The sequence below is a fragment of the Neodiprion virginianus genome, chromosome 3 (assembly GCF_021901495.1).
Source record: "Neodiprion virginianus isolate iyNeoVirg1 chromosome 3, iyNeoVirg1.1, whole genome shotgun sequence".
In the NCBI taxonomy this organism is placed as follows: domain Eukaryota; kingdom Metazoa; phylum Arthropoda; class Insecta; order Hymenoptera; family Diprionidae; genus Neodiprion; species Neodiprion virginianus.
Window position 1 is genome coordinate 25,065,188 of NC_060879.1, and position 23,320 is coordinate 25,088,507.

At 39.0% G+C, this 23,320-nt stretch overlaps 1 protein-coding gene and 1 long non-coding RNA gene across 7 annotated transcripts in view; one reads left to right on the forward strand and one right to left on the reverse strand.

Moving 5' to 3' along the window:
• The window catches only part of LOC124300894 (tubby-related protein 4), a 49,006-nt gene that overhangs the window by 12,018 nt on the left and 13,668 nt on the right, over window positions 1-23,320 (reverse strand). For 4 of the 6 annotated variants that reach the window (XR_006907355.1, XM_046755381.1, XM_046755380.1 and 1 more), the window contains exons 2-3: window positions 21,448-21,615; window positions 1,345-1,527 (exon numbers count right to left, since the gene is read on the reverse strand). Coding sequence is in view for 5 of the 6 variants with exons in the window: in XM_046755381.1 (XP_046611337.1) it covers window positions 1,345-1,527; window positions 21,448-21,615 (351 nt within the window). In the remaining variant the exon portion in view is untranslated. Of the gene's footprint in view, window positions 1-1,344; window positions 1,528-4,924; window positions 5,154-21,447; window positions 21,616-23,320 lie in introns of those variants that run through there. The other 2 variants (XM_046755383.1, XM_046755382.1) reach the window with 2 other exon arrangements.
• Window positions 15,287-16,658, forward strand: LOC124300900 (uncharacterized). Its single transcript, XR_006907359.1, has 2 exons — window positions 15,287-15,549; window positions 16,050-16,658. It is a non-coding gene; the product is annotated as an uncharacterized LOC124300900 (long non-coding RNA).

A 23,320-nucleotide genomic window follows, 5' to 3' on the forward strand; every position in this document is an offset into this window, starting at 1 on the left:
ATTTCAACTCCCTCTTCTACCGAATCATTAATATTAATATGGTGCCCAACAATGGCTTGGATTCGGGGAAACGGTATATTACCGAACTTTGACTCCCTTAAATCGTCTCGTTCGTATTTTTTCCCCCTTATAACAAATTCCTCGAAATTGGTAATTCGTTCAATTATACGACCTTATCAAAAATGTCCGACACAAAGTGATTGACGTACTTTTGACGAAATACAACGAATACATTATTATTGGTTCGACCAATGAAATGATACTGTAAAATATTCAACCGTTTAAACTTATCAGCAGTCATAAATTGTTATAACACCGTTTAGTGTAATTTGGAATGTCAATAATAATATATATATAAACATATGCTGTGAGTTAATAATTATCGATTGCTCGTGTTTCTCTTATGTAATAATGACACCGCTCAACACACATTAAATCACACGCCCGCAGTAAGCATCAACTATCGGTATAATATATTATTTTTCCACTCAGGTTCCAAGTTGAGCGATAAATCAAGGCGCGGGTGAAAGAATAAGGTGGTAGCAAATTGAAGATTATAATTGAAGGCATAGAAGAGCTTGTGCAGAATCACCAACCGAGCGTAGGTCTTAAAAGTATCCGACCCTTATTCACGGTGTGTTACAAATCCGTATAATAATTTATGCAGCTAACTTTCTACTGAAATTTGTTGACCGCGTGGGCTGTGATTTTGTACAAATGTAAAAAAGTACAGATTAAATTTATAATTAGCCTGCCGTCCGTTATAGAAACTGATTTTACGTTCAAATACAAACATATTCAATTTTGGTAATAAATTACGACTGGAAAATTGGATTTGTGAATTACGTATTCCGCTATGCTCAATGTAGCATGTCGAAAAGATATGGGAGTACCTACAAAAACATACATGTTAATGTCGGCAGACTGAGAAAAACATTAGTTTTTATGGTTACTAGAAAATTCTATAGTACAATGGCCATCGTTACAAGAATCGTTTGAAAATTGTTGAAATCACAAGAAAATGCGATACAAGTAACTATTTACTGTAATTACAGTTACCAGTAGCTACATACTACGTTTCTGGTAATTACTCCATTGGATTCGTTCGATGAGGCTTTTTAATATAAATCTATCGTTGCATCAACATCAAATTGCTGCAAGAAAATATGATAAAAAAGAATAGTAACTTTTACCACAGATTTTCTAGTTACAGTTGGAAAAATAATTTTCGGTTTGTACCTCGAACTATATTTCTCTGTTACACTGACAAGTAAAGCGAAATAGTTAAAGACTGTATAGTAAACCCAACAAGAGATTTGTCTCGGTGTAAGAATAGGTTGTTACCTGATAACATATTAGGGCCATTCGACCGTCGTGAGACCAGGAGAAATAGGTGACCGGTGTACTTCGGTCATTTATCAGCTCGATGCTCCACTTTCCTTCGTACTTTATCCACACGAAAATCACCCCCGAGCTATCACAAGACGCCAATTTCTGATAGGGTTCGTTCCACTTGACCATGATCACCTGTAAATACGTGTAAAAATTTTCGTACGTCAGATTTTGCATCTTCGTAATAGCAGAATAATCAGGAAGACAGGGAATTTCTGGATTACTGAATAATATTAATTAATTGAATTAGTGTTATCAAACGCCCACCCAGAGGTGACGGCAATGCCTGGAATTAGAATAAATTTCACTCACTTCGGTATAACACTTAGATGACGAGACCAGAGGGACGCTGCTACTTAGATTATAATTAAATTCTCGTTAGCGTAATCCCGCTAATTCGGATCAACGAGCTAACTTTGACTAGGTCTAGGCACTCGATGTACTCCAAGGGCCATGTACAGGGTCTATTAGCGAATTTGTGAAAAGAACAGCTTTGAATCTATAAGCCCTATGAGGCCTGAAATTCCTGCCAGACAAAGCGCAGTTTTAACCATTGATTAGACGATCAAACTCGAACTTTTTGCGTTCCTTTTTCACTCTGTTACGTTGCGCATAAGTTTTCGAAAATGACATTTTAAAACAGCAGATCCTGTTGTTCTTTTGAAGTCAAAGCCCTTTAGTTCGCTGAAAGATAATCAGGATCAAAACTTTCAGCTATGACGAATACCGGAATTTCTTATTGGCTTGCCGCTGACAAAAACCTGTTTAGAATGTATGAGACAAAAGTTTCGTCGAAATTGGACAAAGAAGATTCGCTGGCGCAGAAGATTGTTCGCCTCGCCTGAAATCACCGAAAAAACTTACGAACTCGGAAACGGAAATCAGGGAATTTTAATGAGCTGATCGACCCGATCGGGAGTCAAAAAACGTGCATTTGATCATTGCAGAAAATGACAAACGTGTTTTGCACGAGATTTGTATTCGCTTCTTCAAATTGACTGAATTCTTTGGTCTATCATGCTATCATACATTTTGACTTGCTTCGTCGCCACTTCATTATCTGAATTCGTATAAAAGATAGAGATTGAAGTCACGCCGCAACGAATCTGTGGAAATTTGGTTTCATCAGCATAATTGTACAGCGCACAAAATTTTCTCAGCTCCGCTCGGATTCTCTGAAATTTAAAACATTGTGTAAAGTTGCTGATATTTATTAAAGACTGGGCCAAAAAAACGAAGAATTTTTTTTTTTTTGATGGTACTGTAAAAACATTTTTCATGCCGACAAATAAAAATTATCCTGAAAGTTGGAGCTCTTAACATTAATATTAAGGGGTGTATCGTTACAGCTATTGATTTTTTAACAGTTACCGCATTTTTTTACCCAAAATCCGTCAATTATCAATCTGAAAAAATTTATCAATCCATATTTTTGAAGGAAATTAAATTTCCTACAAAAAAGTTCTCTTACTAAATTGACGTAGATCGAGCCGTTTCCTTGTAATCGTGCCTTAAACATTGATTTGCTTTTTCAAATTTTTGTTTGAACTTTTGATTTTTGTAATTACCAGAAAAATCAATATTTTCATAGATCAAACCATTATTTTTGTGGGAAATTTGATGCTCTACAAAAAAGGTCTCTTAACATTTTTCATGAAATTCACTCTTTTAAAAGTTATTCGACATTGAAATTGTATTCGAACAAAAAAAATTGTCGAACTGTTAAAAAATCAATAGCTGTAACGATACACCCCTTAATATTAATATTAAGGGCTCAAACTTTCAGGATAATTTTTATTTGTCGTCATGAACAATGTTTTTACAGTACCATTAAAAAAAAAATTCCTCGTTTTTTTTTGGCCCACTCTTCTAATATTTATATTTCCTGCCTAAGCGAGTACTGAAATGCATAATAAATTGACACCACATACCAATAGAGTGAATTTCAAAACCCGAATTACGAATACTTCTTTCTAAAATTTTGCCATTTGTAAATATCTAGTTATAAATATGAAGACAATATTTGACAGTTAAATTGTTCAACTCCTCATCAAGGATACAAATGTGCAAAATCAACAATGAATTTATTCGAAATGACATTCAGCGTAATGAGATTTGCAGTGCGATTCAGGATGACATTCAAATGTCGTAAATATTTCATCGGATAATCTTCACGAGCCAAATTGCCGACGAACAATATTTACCAACCGATTGGCAAAACTTGTATTTAAACAACCCCCAGTTTGTACCTCGCTCAGATTAAGGTTGAGCTACCCTGAATTACTTCGTTATATTTCGGTATTGCTTGCAGAAGACTCGAATAATAACTTAAGTCTGTGCAAAATATTCTGTCACTCGAGTTCATCACGGAAATTGTACAAAGGTGAGCTAGATCATATCAATCGACGTCTCTATCAAGTCTAGAGTAACGAAAATCATACTAAGTATACTTTTTATTGTTTTCAAATCAGAGAGACTAAGTTGAGTCAGCAGAAGTTCTCCAGCTTCTCGATTTCCCATTAAAAGTTAAGGTAAATTCGTAAAGTCCCTACTCCACAGATTTCATCGTGAAGCCTGAGATCCGTTGGAACTATAGTAGAAACTAGTTTTAGCACTGTGCGCTGGTCACAATTAGTTTCAATTAATTAATACCCGAGTTCCCTACCCGGACTTCTAGTTAAAACGCAAAATCATATTAAATATACCGAAAAATCCTGTTTTAACGAACCAAGTTGCAGTCGAACCTGGAATTCGAAAGTATACACCGTGTTATCTATACGTTTATGTTCAAAGTGAATTCCCCCATCTCCTAGTTTAAACTTCGCCCATGGAGGCACTTCGATAAATTTGAAGGCACCATTTGGAAATAGACAGTCAGAAAGAGCATACATTAATACCTTACGCAAAATCATACCATATTTAATTTGTGAATAGAAAGTATGTATAGTAATCGTAGACAATTCGTGTGATAATTATTTTTAACCAGTGTATGGCCATCACGTATACCCTTAAGCGCAAAACAAGACATTCAATTTTACTTCTTTCTTCAATACATTCATAAAATAATAAATTTTGCACCTCAAAACGTATAATTTTCGGTTAATGATTATCAATTTCGACTTACTGTACGTGGCTTTAATTTCACCGTGATGCAGCAAAATTAGTTTTAGTGGCATGTACATATAAAGCAGAGAAGTTCTGCGGTTGTAACGAGCCTGATATGAAGACCAGTGGGATAAATGTTGGAGTAATTCGATTCGGCAAGTGAAGGGAAATCGCGCGAGTGGTGTATAAACTCTGCATTGCAGTTGGTAAGTGTTCTCAGAAAACATAAAGCAGGAAACACGAGATATTTTACGACCGAAAAGCTTTCGGGAGAAAATCGCTAAAATATGACATCCTCGTGCAATCCGACTCGCCGTTCGCAATTACGAATTGTAGAGTGAATTATTATTCACCGGCACGCAAATTCCATGCAACGAACCATCCCCCTCATTTGGATACAATTATTATTATCATCATTATAACGTACCTAATTAGCCTGTTTCGTACCAAAAACGCCGCGTGCCAAACTTAAGTAAATTCCAAACGAAAATGTCAAGGAAACGAAGGAACGTGATCGAAAGTCATCCAATGTGCGTGATTGGCACTCACGATCGGGAAGATAATGAGCCGGAAAGTTGACTGTGGAAAATCCATGCAATGCAGGCTGCGGTAAAATTGCAGAAGCTGCAACGTCGGCTTATAAGCCTCCGTGTAAATCAATGATGTTAAACCAAGTCTTCTAGTCTGCAGCTCCTGCACCTCTGTGGTATTATACTTGCCGCTGCAGCACTGCGGAGGTGCATTCAACAACCGCGATGCAGCAACGTGCCAGCTCAGCAATATTTGGCGGGCTCGTCATTCAAGGCCAGCCAGTTACCGTACTGCAGAACATTCAATTGTAACTGTTATACGACTTACGGAACGGCAATCGAATTTTCAACTTCGAGCGGTCGGGATTTTGATTAAAATAAAAAAAAAAAAAAATAAGAAAAAAAATGAAAAATAACAATGTTGGATCGTGGAAAAGAGGGTGAAATATCAAAAAATACTGTTTCCAACTTTGAAGTGAATCGATGGAGCCGATTTTAAGATATCACTGACTGGGCACCGCGAAATACGTCACCGAACCAAGTGGTCGACGTTTTTGTCAATAACAATGCTTCTTTTCAATTTGTTTTAATAAAAATGAAAATAAAACATGAGGTATACGAATCTCAATCTCTGGAATTAATCAAATCATAATCTACTTGATTAATTGGCTGTCGATGTAAAAACTCCTAAACGTTCGTTCATGTTTTCAGCCGTCTGCTCAAATCTGTGCATAATTATGCAATGTTTGAAGAACTACGACAGGTGTGTAATGTAATTAATGCAGGCCCCCCAATGCGGCAGTGGCTTTAGTCGGCTACTCGGTGGGCTTTCAGATTTATTTGCACGTCCAGCGTTAGCGCTGTGACGCCTTTTAACTCCGTGAAAGCCGGATACTGTTGGAAGGAAACGACGGCGAGGAAGGAGCGTTTTATCAACCGGGTCATCTCGCTCGATTCCTGAGTGGAGTACGCGATGAATACATGCACAAACCACCATCCTGCAGCAGGATTATATTGGAGACTTGATTACAGGCGGTGGGAGGGCGAGGTTAAACCTCCCCGCCGCTAAAATTCCCAAAGGAGGGCCAAAGGCGTATGAATTACCGGATTAAAATATATTCCGAAACTTAATTTACCATTGATCATCATTATCTCAGGCCTCGGGCGTTCGCGGATTGGATTTTCCCTGCCGTACATGGAATAAGCTCGATCGTAGCGAAGAGAAAGTCCCCCAGTCAACCCAGGATGTGAAAAAAGCCGTCCGCACCAGCAGCAGCAGCAACGGCAAAGTGATTGACGGGTGAAAACCGATAATGATTGCTCTGATCTGAAGGAGCCGGCAAAAGAGCGCCTCCCCAACGAACTTTGACCAGATTTTTCCGGCTACTCGCTGCGGGACGATAATAGACCAGCACTGTGCGGACGCCTTTTCCGAACCTTAAATTTCCCACGTTGACTCTCGCGTAATTCTTGCAGCATGTACAACCCAGAGGGTGATATGTTTTCGTTTTCGTGTAGTCCAACCTAAATGTCTGCGGGGAAATAGCTGCGCGCTCGTACGTCTTATTTTCCTCGGAGTTTTCTCAATCACCGTCGCAATCGCTTTGAGAATCGCTCACTTGGTCACAATAGTGAAACCGGATGAAATGTACGGAGTAAATGGTATTCTCAAAACGCGCAAGAGATTCTAGAATCTACCGTGCATCTTTCCGGTGCCCTTGTCGTTTCCTTCCGACCTCGAAGGCCATTCGAGTAAAGCCGATCAGCTTACCTCATTCATCCGCGCGTGCACTGCAATAAGTGTATTGATTTTCAGCACTGCACCGCTGCTTCTGAAGACTAGGAGAAGGTGTGTCGTTAAAATTCTCTACCAGAATGGAGAACTGATCAGGAGCTATGAAAGTGAATGTCGTTATTTGGACGAGAATAACTTCGATATCAATTTTCAGAGTTCATGGAAAGGGGCTAAAAGTTTGAGACGTTCAAATTCACTGAACAAGAAAAGTTTCTTCTGTCACTGAATATTCCACGACGTTGGAGATCGATTTTTCGGCTTCAAATTATCAGTTCAGGAAACAGCAAATTTTGTGTTCACGATGAACCCAACTCGAATTTCTTGTCTTACTTGAAACCTCGGATATTAATTTTTTGTTTTACCAATTTGCAAAACGCCATGTAGACGAAGGTTTCTTCCAAAAGAACACAAATCCTTCACTCAAAATCCGATTTTCGAGTTCCACTCTGAGAAGACAACGTTCCGAATCTGCGGACAATTATATTTGTTTGTACATGCTGCAGGAAGTTCGCGATATGTATACGATTTACGAGCATGTAAATACATCCCTTGTTCGCGTCTTTTGTATACCAGGTGAACATGCATGGCTACAGGCATTGCGGACGTTGCCTACGTACGTAAATGCACGTATATGCACATAACTGACCGATTCGAGGCGGGTTATTCCGGCTGTATGGAAATTTACAACTACCGGAGGCAATTTTACTCTCATGCTTGGTTAACCCTGCAACGTATTACGAACCGAATATTACAGGTATATGGGTGTGGCCGCATACCGCCGGTCTGATTGCTATCTTTTAGGTATTGAAGTATCTAACTACAGAATTTACACGATTACGTTGCATAATTCTAGAGAGACGTGTAGGTAAGTCTAGTGCGTGTACGACTTTCGGTTCAGACTCCTTGTCTCAATCGAAAATTACGAAAAAAAAAAAATCATTCCAAAATCTACAGCAATATTACTAGTAACAGTGAGCACGAATGAAACTGCATCCTTGATATTTAATAGAGTAATAAATCTGAGTAAAATACGTGTAAACGAAGCTAATTGCAAGATACCAACAATTTTACAATTAGATGGTTCAAAATGATTAAGCTCTATGTTTTCGATCCGATTTTAGTGTTCTTATTCTCATTTTTCTCGCTGATTAGGTCCCTACAAATCGTTTAAAAAACATTCAAGAAGTCTCGCTACATCATAGTGTGGTTGTACAGTGGAAATGTAATTGTTGACGGACATCCGTTGTACCGTACTTATTGTTAGAGAAATCTATTTTTGTTTTTTAAAAATAACTGTTCGTGAAATTTTCTTCATGTAATCTCTGCATAAATAATCTATCCTAGACAAGATAAGCCGAGAAACTTTAGAATCGGATGAAAAACACCGGAGTTTAATTACACTGAACGTTCTAACGATGAAACCTTTTCTAAAATTGTCGATATTTTTAAACTTGCATTACGAGAATTTCCTCATATTCATTTCTACAACTTACTCCGGGCGGATTTCTATGTTGAAAAATTTTTTCCTGCTGCGATTCAATTCACCTCGAGCTATGTGTTGTCCTGCAGGTCTGTTGATTCGGTACGTTCTGAATTTTGATTTAGGATATGGGTCTTGTATCCGGCGTATTCAGCCCTGTAGATCATGTATAATTTAACCCTTTGTTTTTGTAACGGCAACCCTAAATTCGACGTTGCGGGTTGTTGCTGCACTCCCTTCCGTTTCCTTCTTGAGGCAACCCCTCCCGGCTCGAAGTCTCGCATCCCTGTCCCGAGGCGAGAGCTCCTCTGACTGTTTAATTACACAAAGCAATATCAGCACGCGTTTTGCCCAGGTGGTGGGGAACCCGTATAACCGCGAAAACTCTTAAGCGAAATTGAAACCCAAATTTTTCGTTCGAGAATTGAATATAAACGACTTTTCAACTTCAAGCGTCTATCTATACGCTCGATAAAAGCTAATTTAATCTCCTTTGACGCGCTGTGGTGCATTCGATATATCCGCGGCTTTTCTCAACATGAAAGTGAAATTGAACAGGGTGAGAAAGAGTATCTTTGACCGAAAAGCAAAAACGTCTCTGTGATGCATGCCAATGATATATACTCAGACATAAAACGAATTGATGATTTATTTTTCCAAATAGTTGAAGCTTAGTTTCATTCAATATTCAATCAACAAGCGTCTATTTCAATCAAATGAATTTGAAATTAGTGAAAAGACCGACTAGATTTTTATCCAATGATTCTCGTTACATAACCGATTGCTCATTGTCGGTAACGTGAGAATACAATTTTCGAAATCCAATTTTATTGCAGTCCCGATCATAGCCTCATAACACGAGGTGATTGTAAATGTATATTTTAGGATCGAATACATCGAATCGTTGGAATAAACGCGAGAAATATACGTTCTGTAGCGTTACGGATGTAATAAAAAGGATTACTTGATAAATAGTTAACAATCGCTCCTATATATTACATATGTCCCGATGCCACAAATATCATCGGTCATCACGTGCAATGTGATCCATGAAATGCGCTTACAGTTAGTCATCGATAGAGTCCGCCGCATTCGGAAGTTATTCCCTCACTGTTTTATACTGTAGCCATGTACCTCTGTAAAGGCTGGAGAAACTTTCGAGCACCCTTGCAGGTCGATACTCTATTTATTTCGTTTCTAAAATCACCAGCCATTTATCCTATTGTTACCTACTTCTTCTCATCCATACCATTGTTTGCCTTTTAGCAATATTATCGATGAATTTAAAACAGATCATGAAAAGACTGATTGATTTGTGGTCCCGAACACACTAATTTCATCCGAGATTCAGCGCACGAAATAAATTGCACGTATCTTCTTGATTTAATAGGAAATGAATTGCGGCAAATGAAATAAGTAAAAAAATTCAATCGTGGAATAAGGAATGCTTGACCTTACCGAACGAGGCTAAAACGGACGAGGTAAAAATACCAGAAAAGCAACTTTACGTAATTCATGAACGTCCTGCAACCACGGCACACGAATCTAATCGCACCTGTATTGGTATAACGTATATCTTACAGTACCTTAAATTTTCACTCTCAGCAACTACGGAAAATCTTGGGACATGTTTTACCATTGATTGTGAATGCAATCGCGACGATCTGCATTCCCTTTAATAGAAGTTCATGCTAACTGTGTAAAATGGAAGATTTCCTCGCTCACCTCGTCTGCATCAGTAATATACCGATATCGATTTCTGCGATGAACGTATAAGCAAATTGGCAATGAAAAAATCACATCCGAGTATCGGCCGCTTCTCCTTGTCGTAAAATCATCTCGGCAAATATTAACAAAACATCCGACCGCAGACCCTTTGACCGCAAACTAAGCCAACAACTTGCCCGAAAGTAAAGGGGGAAAGACGATCCCCTGCTGTTCCAGGGACGTCGTAGGTCGGGTGGAGCGGTGAGAACCACTGGGTTAAAACAGCACTGCGTAGCAGATCGATACCCACCACCTTCAAACTGGAAGTCGAACTCGAATCCGACGCACAGCGGAGGGCTGGGAGCTGCTTTTACCCTGATTCGCACCGTAACAGACGTTCCATGAAATCCTCGTCCTTCCGCAGGGTGGTCGACAAACACCGGACGGAAGTTCTCTGCTGGTATTTTTTGAGTTGTAGTTTGCCAACGGATTATGCCACGCGCGAGATCCTTCGTCGCGACTTGGTGCTTCAAGAAGTTTCTAATTGGTCGTTAACTTTTCCAAGCTGGCAGTGCTGATGCACTCACTGGCTTTGCGGACCGAACAACGACACGTGTCGAAAACTATGAAACTGCGGAATCGGTGATGCAATATTGCCCTGAAAGGGCAGAGACTACAAAATGTCGGTTTAAAAAGTTGCCGGATGCACGACGACAGCCAAGTTTCCATCAAATCAAATGAAACGAGTCTAGTCGTGAATCAGGGATATAGAGGAAGCGCTTACCGAAGCAGTTTTGGTTAAAGTACCTCGAACGTACACTTTTTTCTCCTACTTCACATGCCGGCATTATCATATTGACTGACGAACCGCTCAAAGGAATACATTACAGGTCTGAAGTGAACCAGAGGAGATCGGTCCCGATCAGAACTAAAGACTTTTTTGGCCTTCTGGTATACGTGCATAAACGGCGATAAACTGTGAACGAGTAGAGAGAAGTTGTTTCCTGCGCTTGTACCATTCGGTTCATTTGCCGTACGAATATTATATGAGAGGTATAAAATTTGACGCTTTTTGGCCAGTCAGGTAAGCTCGACTTCGCTGTCGACGTACTTTTGCAAGCTCACCCTACCGGCTAACTAAGTTAGGTTTGTCGCTCCGCGAGCTGTTTGCGTAATATTTCCATAAAGTTAGGTGTGCTCGCTCGGAGACAAGCGATATTTTCATACCGCAATGCCGCGCTTGGTAGATGGCCGACTCTTGACGCGTTCCTTAGCATTTCATAAAATTTACCAGAACGTAGAGGTCCCCTGGAAATTCCAGAAAATATATCTCACAATCAATATCGCTTAGAGCCACCGTCGCAGTTTACAGTTTCGTCTGAATTGATAAATTATCTTCATCTTTGTTTTTGTTTTTTAAATTTACACGGAGAAAACTTTCTATTTATGGTTACTGTAGGGTCCTCGACTACTTTTCAACTTTACCCTGACCGATAAATATGATTCTGCTGGTGTGTGGAAAATTTTTACATCTACCTTTTTTTTCTCGATGCAATTCCTAGACACCTTGTGTCGTATGAACGAAAAGTATTAGTCTCAGTTTTTACTAATGATTCTCGTCCGAGTATTCATTTCAAAAATAGGGTCAAAGCCTGAGCTGGTTTATATTCCGACTTCACTTAGAGTCCCACAGTCCTTGTCGCCAGTACCTAATTTGGTTGCAAACTCGTCGACTAATTCTGAGAATGAAACGTGATCTTGTGTTTTATGGCTAGACAGCCGTGAGGCTCCGTGAAACGCTTGTTACTTTCGCATTCCATAACAAGGATAAAATTGACAACGAGAATACGACAGCGGTATGTCATGCCGAGAAAAAAAATGTCAACTTGAGCTGAACAAGAGAGTGAAAACGGGGGAAATCCGAGAACCCTTTTTTTTTGACGTTCTTCAATTAATCTATGAACGTCATAAATTGTCTCACGAAAGGACGCATCTCTGTCTCTGGTGGAAAAAACTTACAAGTTTAGCCTTGAAATATACATATTACCAGGCGAGTATCCGGCATCTGGGTTATTCATCATCAGCGGAAATTTCGCGAAGACAAGAAGAGAAAGAGAGTGAAAGAAAGAGAGAAGGTAACTTTTCCTGCTCTGCGTCGATGAAACCCCCCTCCCAGTTTCCAGATCTTATCTCCTCGGATATAAGAGAAGCTCCTAATCCTACCTTCGGCACAAAACGTCGAGGACTGCTAACAAGGCGTCGCACACCCCGAGCATCGGAATCCCACGGGAAATCCGTCAGCGATGCTTCGCGCGCTCCTGAGCAATTACCGGACAAAGTGCTCTGCTTTTCCTGCGTTGATGGAACGCCACATCCAAGATTCAACCCGTTGTCCCGCTTGCCCTTTCGATTTTCTTGCCACTTTGGGGGCGCAGGTATATTTCACCCTCCGCGATTTCGTTTCTTTTCTCAAGTTTTATCCTCCCCTTTATATTTTCCATACTAAATATGGATCAATTGTACAACCAGTTCGGGGACCTGAGTGTGTATTCGTTTCTTATATACTCGAGGGTGGAAAAATGTCGGAAAAAACTGGTTCGTTTGAATTGGGCCAGAAACCTTAATTACACTGGAAGATTCGAGATGTGTGGTCTCGATTTGAAATGAAATTCAGAAAGTAATCATGCGGCAAAATCTGGTAATTATTTTACAAAGCTTTTACAGTCTCTGTATAAAACCAGTTCACCCGTTTCGCAACAACTCCTCATTACTTGTATTATCTTCATTAAACTTCACTCCTTTGGATAGTATTCGTACTAATATTTAGTAAACTTTGCAAGCACCTTTGAGATCGCGAGAATACTCCGAACAAATGAGTTAACTGCAACACAAATGAACTGCTAAAAGCTTCATCCGGGATTATCCACCTTTACTTTGTCCTCACATGGCATCATTGGCGAAGTTGGGGTGAAAATACGATAGCTACTCCTCGCCTAATTAACAATTGAACCACCGTCTATTTGCAGAGTCATAAATATCAGATTCCATCCACCTACCTACCCGGTTCATGAACAGCGAAGTACATATATGACGAGGTATAAGTTTTTAATAGCCATGCGGTTGATCTATCAAACAGGAATATTATAAAAACGTGCAGCACACGCTCCGATCGCGTGGCTTCTACCGATTTTATAACCGGTCTGGTTTAAATGACATGCATGGTCTGAAGTCGTACAAGAAATATATTCCTATGCGGTAAGAAGAAAGATCAAGTATTCAGTTTGCCGTACGTTTCGTCACTTTCCTCGATTGAACAAGTACGAATATCACAGTATGCGCCAATCTCTCTAATTCTCAGTGTAGTCGAAGTAACGGTGACAATTTTTACCACTACAATGAGATTTTGAAAAGCTCCAAGATTTGGCGTATAATTAGTACGATTTTCTAAATCGTGTATCCTAATACACTCCGTAAAAAGTATTTTGCAATATGTAAATTTCCAATCGTCGAATATGCCACCTTACCTCCATTAAACATATTTTCCAGAACGCATGCGCACCGCGTGTTGTTATTCTGCAGTCTCCACTAAATCGTACCGTTTTTAAACTCGAAACGATTACTTGGCTCTCAGTACACAAACCATACGCACACATCACTTCGGAGTACATGTGCTGGTTGTTAGCTGGTGTCTCGGCCCGACCGTCTTTGTCTCGTAATCTCTCCCTTAAGCAGCTTATCGGTACCTACCCTTAATCCGATAACACATGGAAATACTACTACCCAGTAAACATGAGCCGGTTAAAATGTGGTTGAAGAAACGTTAAGGTCGTATAATTATGGTATAGGTAGAAAATATTACCGTGTTCGATATACGGTAATTTTTCAGTAAAATATTAATCGTTGTCTCTCCACAAATATTATACGATTTTCATTACACGTACATTTAAACAACGGTTTCTAGACTAATAATCAACGTTTTGTTTACTTGTTCAATTGCTAATTTAAATTCGTTAAAAACCGGTATATTTATAGATATTAAAATACAAATTTTCTACGTTTCATCGTCAACGTTTTGTTGTGGTAAGCGAGATTCGTAGTATAAACGTGTGGTAAAACCGTTTATATTTCTAGTCTTATGAACAGTTAATATACATGTTTTATTCCTTCACCGGTAACACAAGTTTAACGTTTCATTCACTGCTTTTCTACAACATTTAAACAACGGTTTCTAGACTAATAATCAACGTTTTGTTTACTAGCTCAATTGTCAATTTAAATTCGTTAAAAATCGGTATATTTGTAGGTATTAAAATACAAAATTTCTGCGTTCCATCATCAACGTTTTATTGTGGTAAGCGAGATCCGTAGTATAAACGTGTGGTAAAATCCATTATATTTCTAGTCTCATGAACAGCTAATATACATATTTTATTCCTTCACCAGTAACACAAGTTTAACGTTTCGTATAGTTACCATACCTTGCCAATATGTTCTCATTAATTGTTTAAAAATTAAGTCAATACACTTTTGATCTACTGATCACATGTAATACGTGAAAATTACGTCGTACATAGACTTGTCATATCGATACACAGAATTATATACCTACTCGGGCCGAAACGTAAACAAGATTTGTTTCGTACCTTTCTGACCTTCATATCCAAGAATACTACCCTTTTCAACATAGTGAGGGCAGGAATCAACTTTTACATCATTTACTTACATATTGCGATGTTTGAATTTGGAACTATAATCATTATATTCAAGTTTTTCTCATGTTAGCAGTGACTAAAATTCAACGTTTTGTTATCCTCCTCAGCACGTTTTTCTGATTACCTTAAATTTTGTAAACAACTGGTCATTCGATTTCCAATCTTTTTTTTCATTCGATAAACTAGTAAGTATCATCAAAAATATGAAAAAATTCAGGTGACATAACACTAGAAGTGATAATTTTATTCTACGTAATATTGTAAAGTAGAACAATATGTTACCTCCATTTTTTCAAATTCTTTTCCTTGTGTTATTGTTAATTCCCCAACATAGGAAAAAAAGTTGAAAAATCGATGAACAGATTTTTTTACAAAGGTCACCAAGAAATTACGTAGTTGAGCATATAAGTGCATCCCTTCGCGGCGTCTTTATTAATTGTAAAACATACGTTTTCCTATACCATAATGTATATATTGGAATAACCCGTGCTAGGAAAGCGAGTGGCCGTAGATGAAGCTCGTGTACCATGGATGTTATATATACGTATAATGAGCGCATGTATCAAACGACAAGCGGTCGCGAAGAATCGAGAATGTCCTAGCGTGAAATACTCGCGCCTCTTCTTCTGCCTCTGATTGGCTCGCTAGGTCAGCGTGTTGTAACTCGTACGGTTCCTGCACGCTGAGAGCCGAGGACGACGCGCCAGAATGCCCCCCCCCCACCACCGTTCGCGAAGGCTCTCAGCTCACGCGATCAGTGAATCAGTCTAATTTGACCAACTTCCGAGGTCAGTGCACGTCCGTGTTTATGTGAGCCTTCATAAGCTGGTAAGTACAAATGTATTTTCTATTTGGAAAAATTTATCACGATGATTCAATACAGACGAAAATGACAATACAGGCGTAAATAACCTGACAATAAAAAGAAGAAACAAATACTTTGTGATTGCGTCGTACTTGCTTTTGAACGTCGCCGAAAGGATGTAGGCACAATAGAATTGCTTGTAGATAATGCTATAAGAAGCATGTCTATGGTATGGAATATATACTGATTGCAAATAGAAGCCGCAGATATTTATTGTTAGCTTCATTCTTACTTGTGCAGGCATCGTTTTTCTTTTATAAGGTTATCCAGTGAAATAGATCGCTAACACATACGTATCATGTACGAATGAACGATCATTTAGTGGCTGCATCTTTTCCCAATAAACACACAGTGGTTGAAATGATATATAATAGACCTGTCAAGACACGTTGAGAGAACGTTGAAATGGCACATAAAGATTATTCTACCTAGAATACAGGTGTTAAATACTATGTATTTTCAGGTATTTGACGGATTAGCAGTGATATCGAGGAAGTGAATGCTCCAGCTGCGGTCGAATAATAATTAAAACTTATGCGTACTGCGTACCTAGACAACGCTTTCTATAGCGTCTGTGTTCTTTTTTGAAATAATGTGCCAATACTTTTTATTATTTTACTTTGTCAGGATTGTGATTTTTTACCTAGTCCCGAGATGAAAGTTAACAATTTTCCTCGTTAGGGTATAATCATTGTATGATTATTTTGTTTCATGTTTTATTTGTTATCAAACCTCTTGTATCGGATATAAGTTTTTGTTTGTTCATGTTTACTTAATTTTACTATTTGCTATACTTCTATACTCTTGTGAGTACATCTGTACAATTGAGGTATGCGTATATGTAAAAGACTGTATGTTTATTTATACATCCCAGTCAACATTCACACAGTTACATCGTTGGCATAATAAAATGTCCGCATCAACGATACAGACAAACTGGTATATAAAAAACTACTGTTATGTTTCGGATACATTGTTAAAGCGGATATTTCGATACGTGTGCAATGTAACTATTGTCATTGTTGCCTTGGATGAAAGTACCTTATAATAAATATATATCATGTTTCGCAAAGGTGTGTGCTTTATCTCATTTAGTTGTCCTGTATTTCTCATAAGAATACATAGGTGTGGATGTAAAATAATTAATATCATTTAATTGGTGCAATGTACCATTACTGAAATAGCTAAGAATGTGAGCGTTGCTGTATCATCTAACCCCTGAGATAAGTCCATATTGACCATACAAGAAGCTTTTAACAGCTTGTGTATTAATATAGTACATGAAAAATTATACCGAAAACATATTCTCAAGTTGGTTGTTACACGTTTATCGGAACCGCGTGATATTCGATGAAGTGTATTCAATTAAACGTATAATAATTGTTTACGGATATCGTTTTTACGTTAAATCAACACACATTAAGTACGTGTATTATTATAAAAAAAATTTTCCAATGAACACGCTTATTAAACGTGTTTGAACCACGAAAAATGGTGGCTATAACAGGTATATATTAAACGTCTACGTTAACATTTAAATTGCGTTCTTTCATACTTGTTTCATTACGTTTCCGAAAACCGTAATTTCGACGTTTACTTCAACCGTGGAATATCCGGATCATAATCACTAACAGAAAACGTTGATGAGCGCAGTCGAAAAAACCTATATCAGGGCGGACATTTTTCACGAGAAAAAACGTATGTGCTGAACGATTATTCAACTATATACAACGTTATTTTTCGACGAATTTCTTACGATTTATTTACCAGCAATGTTTATTGGGTACGTTCTGTCGTGAACGACGCTGCCGCGTAAGACCTGCCAACCAGAGAGATAAGTAAATTCGAAACGTATAAAACCACCCTGCAGGGGGTTTATCGACGGGGGGGGGGGGGGGGGGGGGGGAAGTTTTTAAGAATCTACATGATTCGTGCAGCATTTTACTACAGTAAACACAGAATTAGAAATAACACATGGGTGTAAATAAATTGTTGAGGTCAGAATATGCGTTATCCGCGAGTTTAATTCACACGCCCAATACCACCCTGCGTTCATGCATTGCTAATGAATGATCAAACGGGCATCGATGTACCACCACCCCGGCGACGTTATCGATCAGCCTGTAAGGTATTATACGTATACGAAGCAGCGTCGCGTCGTTACGTGGTTCAATTTGAATTTTAATAGCCTCTAAACGAGTAGCTTTCGTGCATCGAGTTCGTGCGAAAAAGCTTTGCCAGTGCCGCGTCTAAATCGATGAGTCTCGAAATATGGGGTGGTCTTACCCGTATATTAATAACACCGGCTTAAGGCCGGAAGACTACTGCCGATGTGCCGTCTCTTTCCGTCCGTTATTGCTGTATTCCTGTTTCGCTTACGCCCGAAAGCGTAAAGCCTTTCATCTCGACAACACTGGCTTGACACCGTCTTAATATATACCTCCGCTAACCCTTGTCGTCTTCACGCGATGACGAACTGCGGTCGCAAAGAAATCCGAAATCCATTCATTTTTGACGCTTCATTCTCGCGCAGTTCTGCAGGTTTATTAACAGATGATGTGAGATGCTGCGAATACACCTTGTTTTATTGTTAGTGGTAGTTTTCTATGAAACTCGCTGCACAGCCGTGACAAAAGAAATTTTCATGGTTTCCGCGTCACATTACGCTCAATGCAAATTGCAATTTTGGCGGGTACAGAATTTATTCGTAATTTTAGGGACAGGATATAATTGGTGGTTCATTACAATTTCTAAAGAAGCGTTCTAATGGAATGCTCAACCATGAAAATTATAAATTATCTTCATGCTTCTCATAAATATTTGCATGCGCGCATGCAATTTATCACCCGGATATTTCGAGGCATTATAACGTATGTTCGAATTTTATTGCACAAAAAATATTATACTTCTACATTCCTCGATTAATTTTGCGCAGCGTTGAACGATTTTTTACAAATAACTGCGCGTTTGATGTATTAAAAGAGTGTCCGGGACAAATCGCAACTCCGACATTGACTGCATGTATCGGAGGGAAATTACAATGTATCTGAATAAACATTTGAAAGCATAAAAAAAAAAAACCAGAATACTGTTCGTGAATCAAGAGAAATACGATTTCAGAATGAATCATATATTGTGGATTAAACGAAACGGTGCCTGAAGCAGAAACCCCGTTTCGAATCGCTTTGAACTCCGTCATCGTGTTATTGTTTCTATGCGTCGATACTATCGTGAGCCAATGGCAACGCGTCCATCAATATCCCTGAGACGATGAAGCCTGCAGTAATGCATTTTTCCTCATATTTTCCGTGTAGGCGAAAGCAGTGGTGTATATAACGGGAATGAATGTCTGCATCTAGCAGCCAACCCTCCATAAAGACCGTACCAAAATTGGCTCCGGCGTCACGTAACTGGAAAACTACCCTTGCACGAGAAAATTGACTCGCCTTAGTATTTTCTTATTGCATCAGCCAGAATCCCATATATATATATACTCAAGGAATTCACGGATCACCGTAAGTATACATCAAAGTACTAGCGCGCTAGCTGCAATGTGAAGTTAAGGTTGAACCAGACTATGACCAAATTAAACCCTGCTGTCTGCGAGATTGCGATATAACTTTTATCCACCGAACAGATAGCTGGCGTTCGATAATCCGATTTCAAGTAGAATTCCTTTTTCTTTTATCCTCGCTGTTCAGTCTGTTTACTTTCAGATAATCCGAATCTTTTGAATTCATGTTTTCGCTCAGTTTTAGGAATTTGTCACCTTGTTTGGCTTCTTTCCTTCTCAATAACCTTCCGAAATCAAACTTCCGGAGGGGTAGAGTTCGAATATAACTTCGCATATATTACCCACTTGTAGTGCATGTTCAATCTTGAGAGTGACAATTGGTTGGAATTTTTCAATTCCATTTGCACTTTTCTGTTCCCAGGATAATCTATCTAAGGACTTAAAATTGAAGAGTTATTTGACGAAATAAGAGCAGAGTACTTACTTGAAAATGGAATTCAGACCCAGTGAGGGAGTGGAATGAAATTACATTTCATATTCGGAGTTGTTCATGGTGAAACTCAATGAAGGGGGAACGATACGAGGCTCTATAGGACGGGACAAAAGATACCTGTAACCCGAATCCAAACAGACTGGCCTTATTTTTTCAAGAAAATTGCGGGGAGCGAGTGCGAGAACTATAACCGACTTGGGTGAGGCCTCTTGAATAATTCAAATTTTGTTGGTCTTCTTTCGCATATTCTAGCTAATCTGAATAAAATTTCCTACGCGCTTGGTCGTAAAGCAACGTCTGCTCGCGTTTCGTTTCGCATGTATGCGGCAAGCTTCGCTGAACGTTTGTTATATAATTTCGACGTAGCTAAGGAACGTGCATACATAGGTGAAATTAATTTTCCCTGCACGCTGGCTTCGTCGCCAAAAAAGACGTGGAAGGTTCGAACGCCACGGAGATTGCCGTCTCAAACTTTCACGTTTATCGTGCAGGAAATTAAAAAGCTCATTTTTTCCCCCAAATGCGGCAAAATGATTTTGAAACTTTCAGCTATGTATTTAATTATCAAACTGCCAATTGATTCCTGTGAAAACACGTAATCAGGTTGAATCGAAAAAAAATTAGTTTGAGTAGAGCTTGGAAATGGTGAATCAACTTTGGGAAAGCACTGTGAAGACACTTGTCGGCTGAAAATTTTGTTAAATCACTGAAAAATTACCCTCCGAATCGTATTTTCATATCCTGTGCTTGAAGATGTATCAGGTGTACGGACGACCGGTTAAAAAATGCAGAAATAGAAAAAGGCAGCATCATTCTTTACTCACTAAAGGCATTTTGAGTCAATGTTTTCATTTTAAAGTAAACGGGTTCATAATCTGAGCGAGTTACATTATCTAGCACCATTTTGAAGTATCGAAGTCTACTAGTTTCTTCAATTTTAACGAACAGCAGTTCATCGACACAAATTACTTGACCTCGATTTTTCATAACATAAATATATCACGAAACAAAGCGTACTCGGTTTATTAAATCATAGAACGCGTATTGATTTTACGTAACTTGTTTTTTCGTTCAATTAAATACCTCAACAATAATTCGAATCGGAGTATTTACAAATTAAATGAGCTATGATATGTTGGGATATAACGTGTGGTAAATAATTGATTGAAATAATGCAGAATGGTAACATATTTCGAAAGCTGTTCCATATAACTGAGCTTTTTCCGCCCATATCCGTAAGTTTATTTTTTTTTATCTTTTTTTTTTTAAGTACAGAATAGAAAGCGTTCTTACGTAAGGGATGATTAGAATTATCCAATGCACACGTATAACGGGTAGCTAATAATGGCCGATATTGGAAAGGTGGAATCTCAGCAGGCGATGGATATATGAAAGTTTCGGAATGGTTCGCCAGGGGCAAGTTGACGCGGGGTTAAATTGGCAGTGTTCCGAAGCTTCGGTAATTAATCGAGGGTCTCGCAATTTGGCCCGGCCCTACACGTCTCTCCCTTCCGTTTCGTACGCCCCTCGACCATCCGGCAATCGGCCGTGCCGGACGGAGCGCAGGGGTGGGAAACGATAACGGAGACTGGGCCGCGAATCAATCTCCAGAGAGATTTGTCCGCTTGTTACCGCGGCTCGATGTGTAAAATATAGTCACTGCTAATCTCGTCCTGTAACTGGAATCCGCGGCTTGGCGACCTTCGTCGTGTATTTGCGAAGCGGGTGAAACGGAAAAATTGGATGAAACCGCGCGACGGAATTCACCGGTTCAAATTTCACTCCCTTGTGAATTTCGGCGAAATATTTTAACGAGTCTTGTTCGCGTTTAAATTTTGGCAATTCTCTACATACCTCGCTTCTGTGACCCCTGAGGTTATAGTTCGTTCGAAGAGGTAGCTCGGCGGCTCTGGTTCTGCAATGCGAAGTGGTAAAAGTCACCCCCACCAGTCCCCTCGCGTTTCCCGTAGCCAGCCAACCTTCTTGGTAATAATTTGTTCTGTTCAGCTTCCATCCTTCGTCCTGCAATAATTAAAAGCAAAGAAAATAAACTACTGCAGTTGTACGCCGCGGTGCCGTTACAAATGTGATAATTAACTTTGCCAATCTTGTTTTCCTTGTCAACTCCACTTTTTTCCTTATTCTTTATGGCAAAAACCACAAAGATGCAAGAAATCAAATGACAATAAATTATAAACAAACCGCGCACCGTATTTTGTCTCCTCTCGTTTACAGAGTGCAATACTAACGGAGGATCGATTTGTTTACTCAATGTCAGTCGGGAGTTACTAGCTAAAGTGCATCGCGTATCGTATGACTTTACTGACAGCGTTAATTGAGGTTCGTATTGTAGTTACACATCGGCGTTATGTTTCGTTTGTTATACGGTGAGGTACATTAGTAGGGTACTATTGTCCTTGAATAACGAACCCTTAGTTATCACCCTTGTAATTAAATCACTCTGCAGTACCCGAGCAGCTTGTACTTTTTTTTTCACAACTTTCTCATCGCCGCTCAACTCCGCTTCATTTTAATCCAATTATTTCGTCACATTATTATTCCAATCACGTTGTATGTCGCTAACGAGGCAAATAGAACGACGTAACGCGGGCGTTGAGAACGGGAGGAAATGAGGGAGCGAAAAATAGAGACTTTACGAGGCACTAAAGACACTGAGCAAAAATTCTTCCTCCGAACCGTGCGGATTATATTACACTGCAAAAAATATTGCTTTTCATCTTTATAACAACCGATACTTTCTCGCATAAAAAAAGTTCCGTCAACACCTCCGTTCGAGTGTTAATTTCAATCGAACAATCCCAACGATGAAAACTACATTCGTTGACTAAGTTTTTAGTTTTGTCAGCATTCAGATTGAAGGAAACATTTTTATCCTAAAATTACGGAGACAAATTCCTAAATGTCTTGAATACGAGAATGAAAAAAAAAAAACAACAAGACTCTGCTAGTCGACTCTCACCTTCAACGTGACATTTTTATTTCTACCGACATTATTTGTCTCGCTCTTTTCAAATTTCACGATCAGAGGATTTAGAATGAGAGCCAACGTGGTATCTCAACAATTTCATTACGTTTCTCTTCTCGTCTTCTTTTCTCATGGGTTGAAGGAAATGTAGCCGTGTGTGTGTTACGATAAAATCGGAATATGTAAGGTCTTATCATATCTTCACCGCGGGTACCAGTCGGGATGGATTCCAAATTCATGCGAATAATATTTGCCGAACATACCGCTTCCGTCGGATCCCTTATTATTAACTGTACTTTCGGACACTCAAAGGTATCTCGATTAAACCTGGAAATCCTCGGTTCTTGTAGTGCTTCGAAGACTAATACATAATTTCACCGTAAAAGTGAATTTTTCGTGCAGTTGAACGTGAATGATTGATTTTTCAAGCCTTAGGCGAAAATCGCGTTTAAAACTATTTTCACAATTGATAATTTGTGGCTTCTTTTCACCTTCTCTTACTTGACTGGACGTTCGAATCCACGATACGATGTTCCACTTCTGGATAGAATTAAATTTCAACCCCATTTCTTCGGAGCCTGATATTGAATATAGTCGTAATAGAAAAGAAAAAGTAAATTAACGCTACACGTTACAAGGTAATCAGCTAATACTGTTTCTTGAGGGTAATTTATTACCAGTTCAAGGTACTCCTTTTGCAACTTTTCATCCCTGAAGAATATGAAGATCCACACTTTTCAC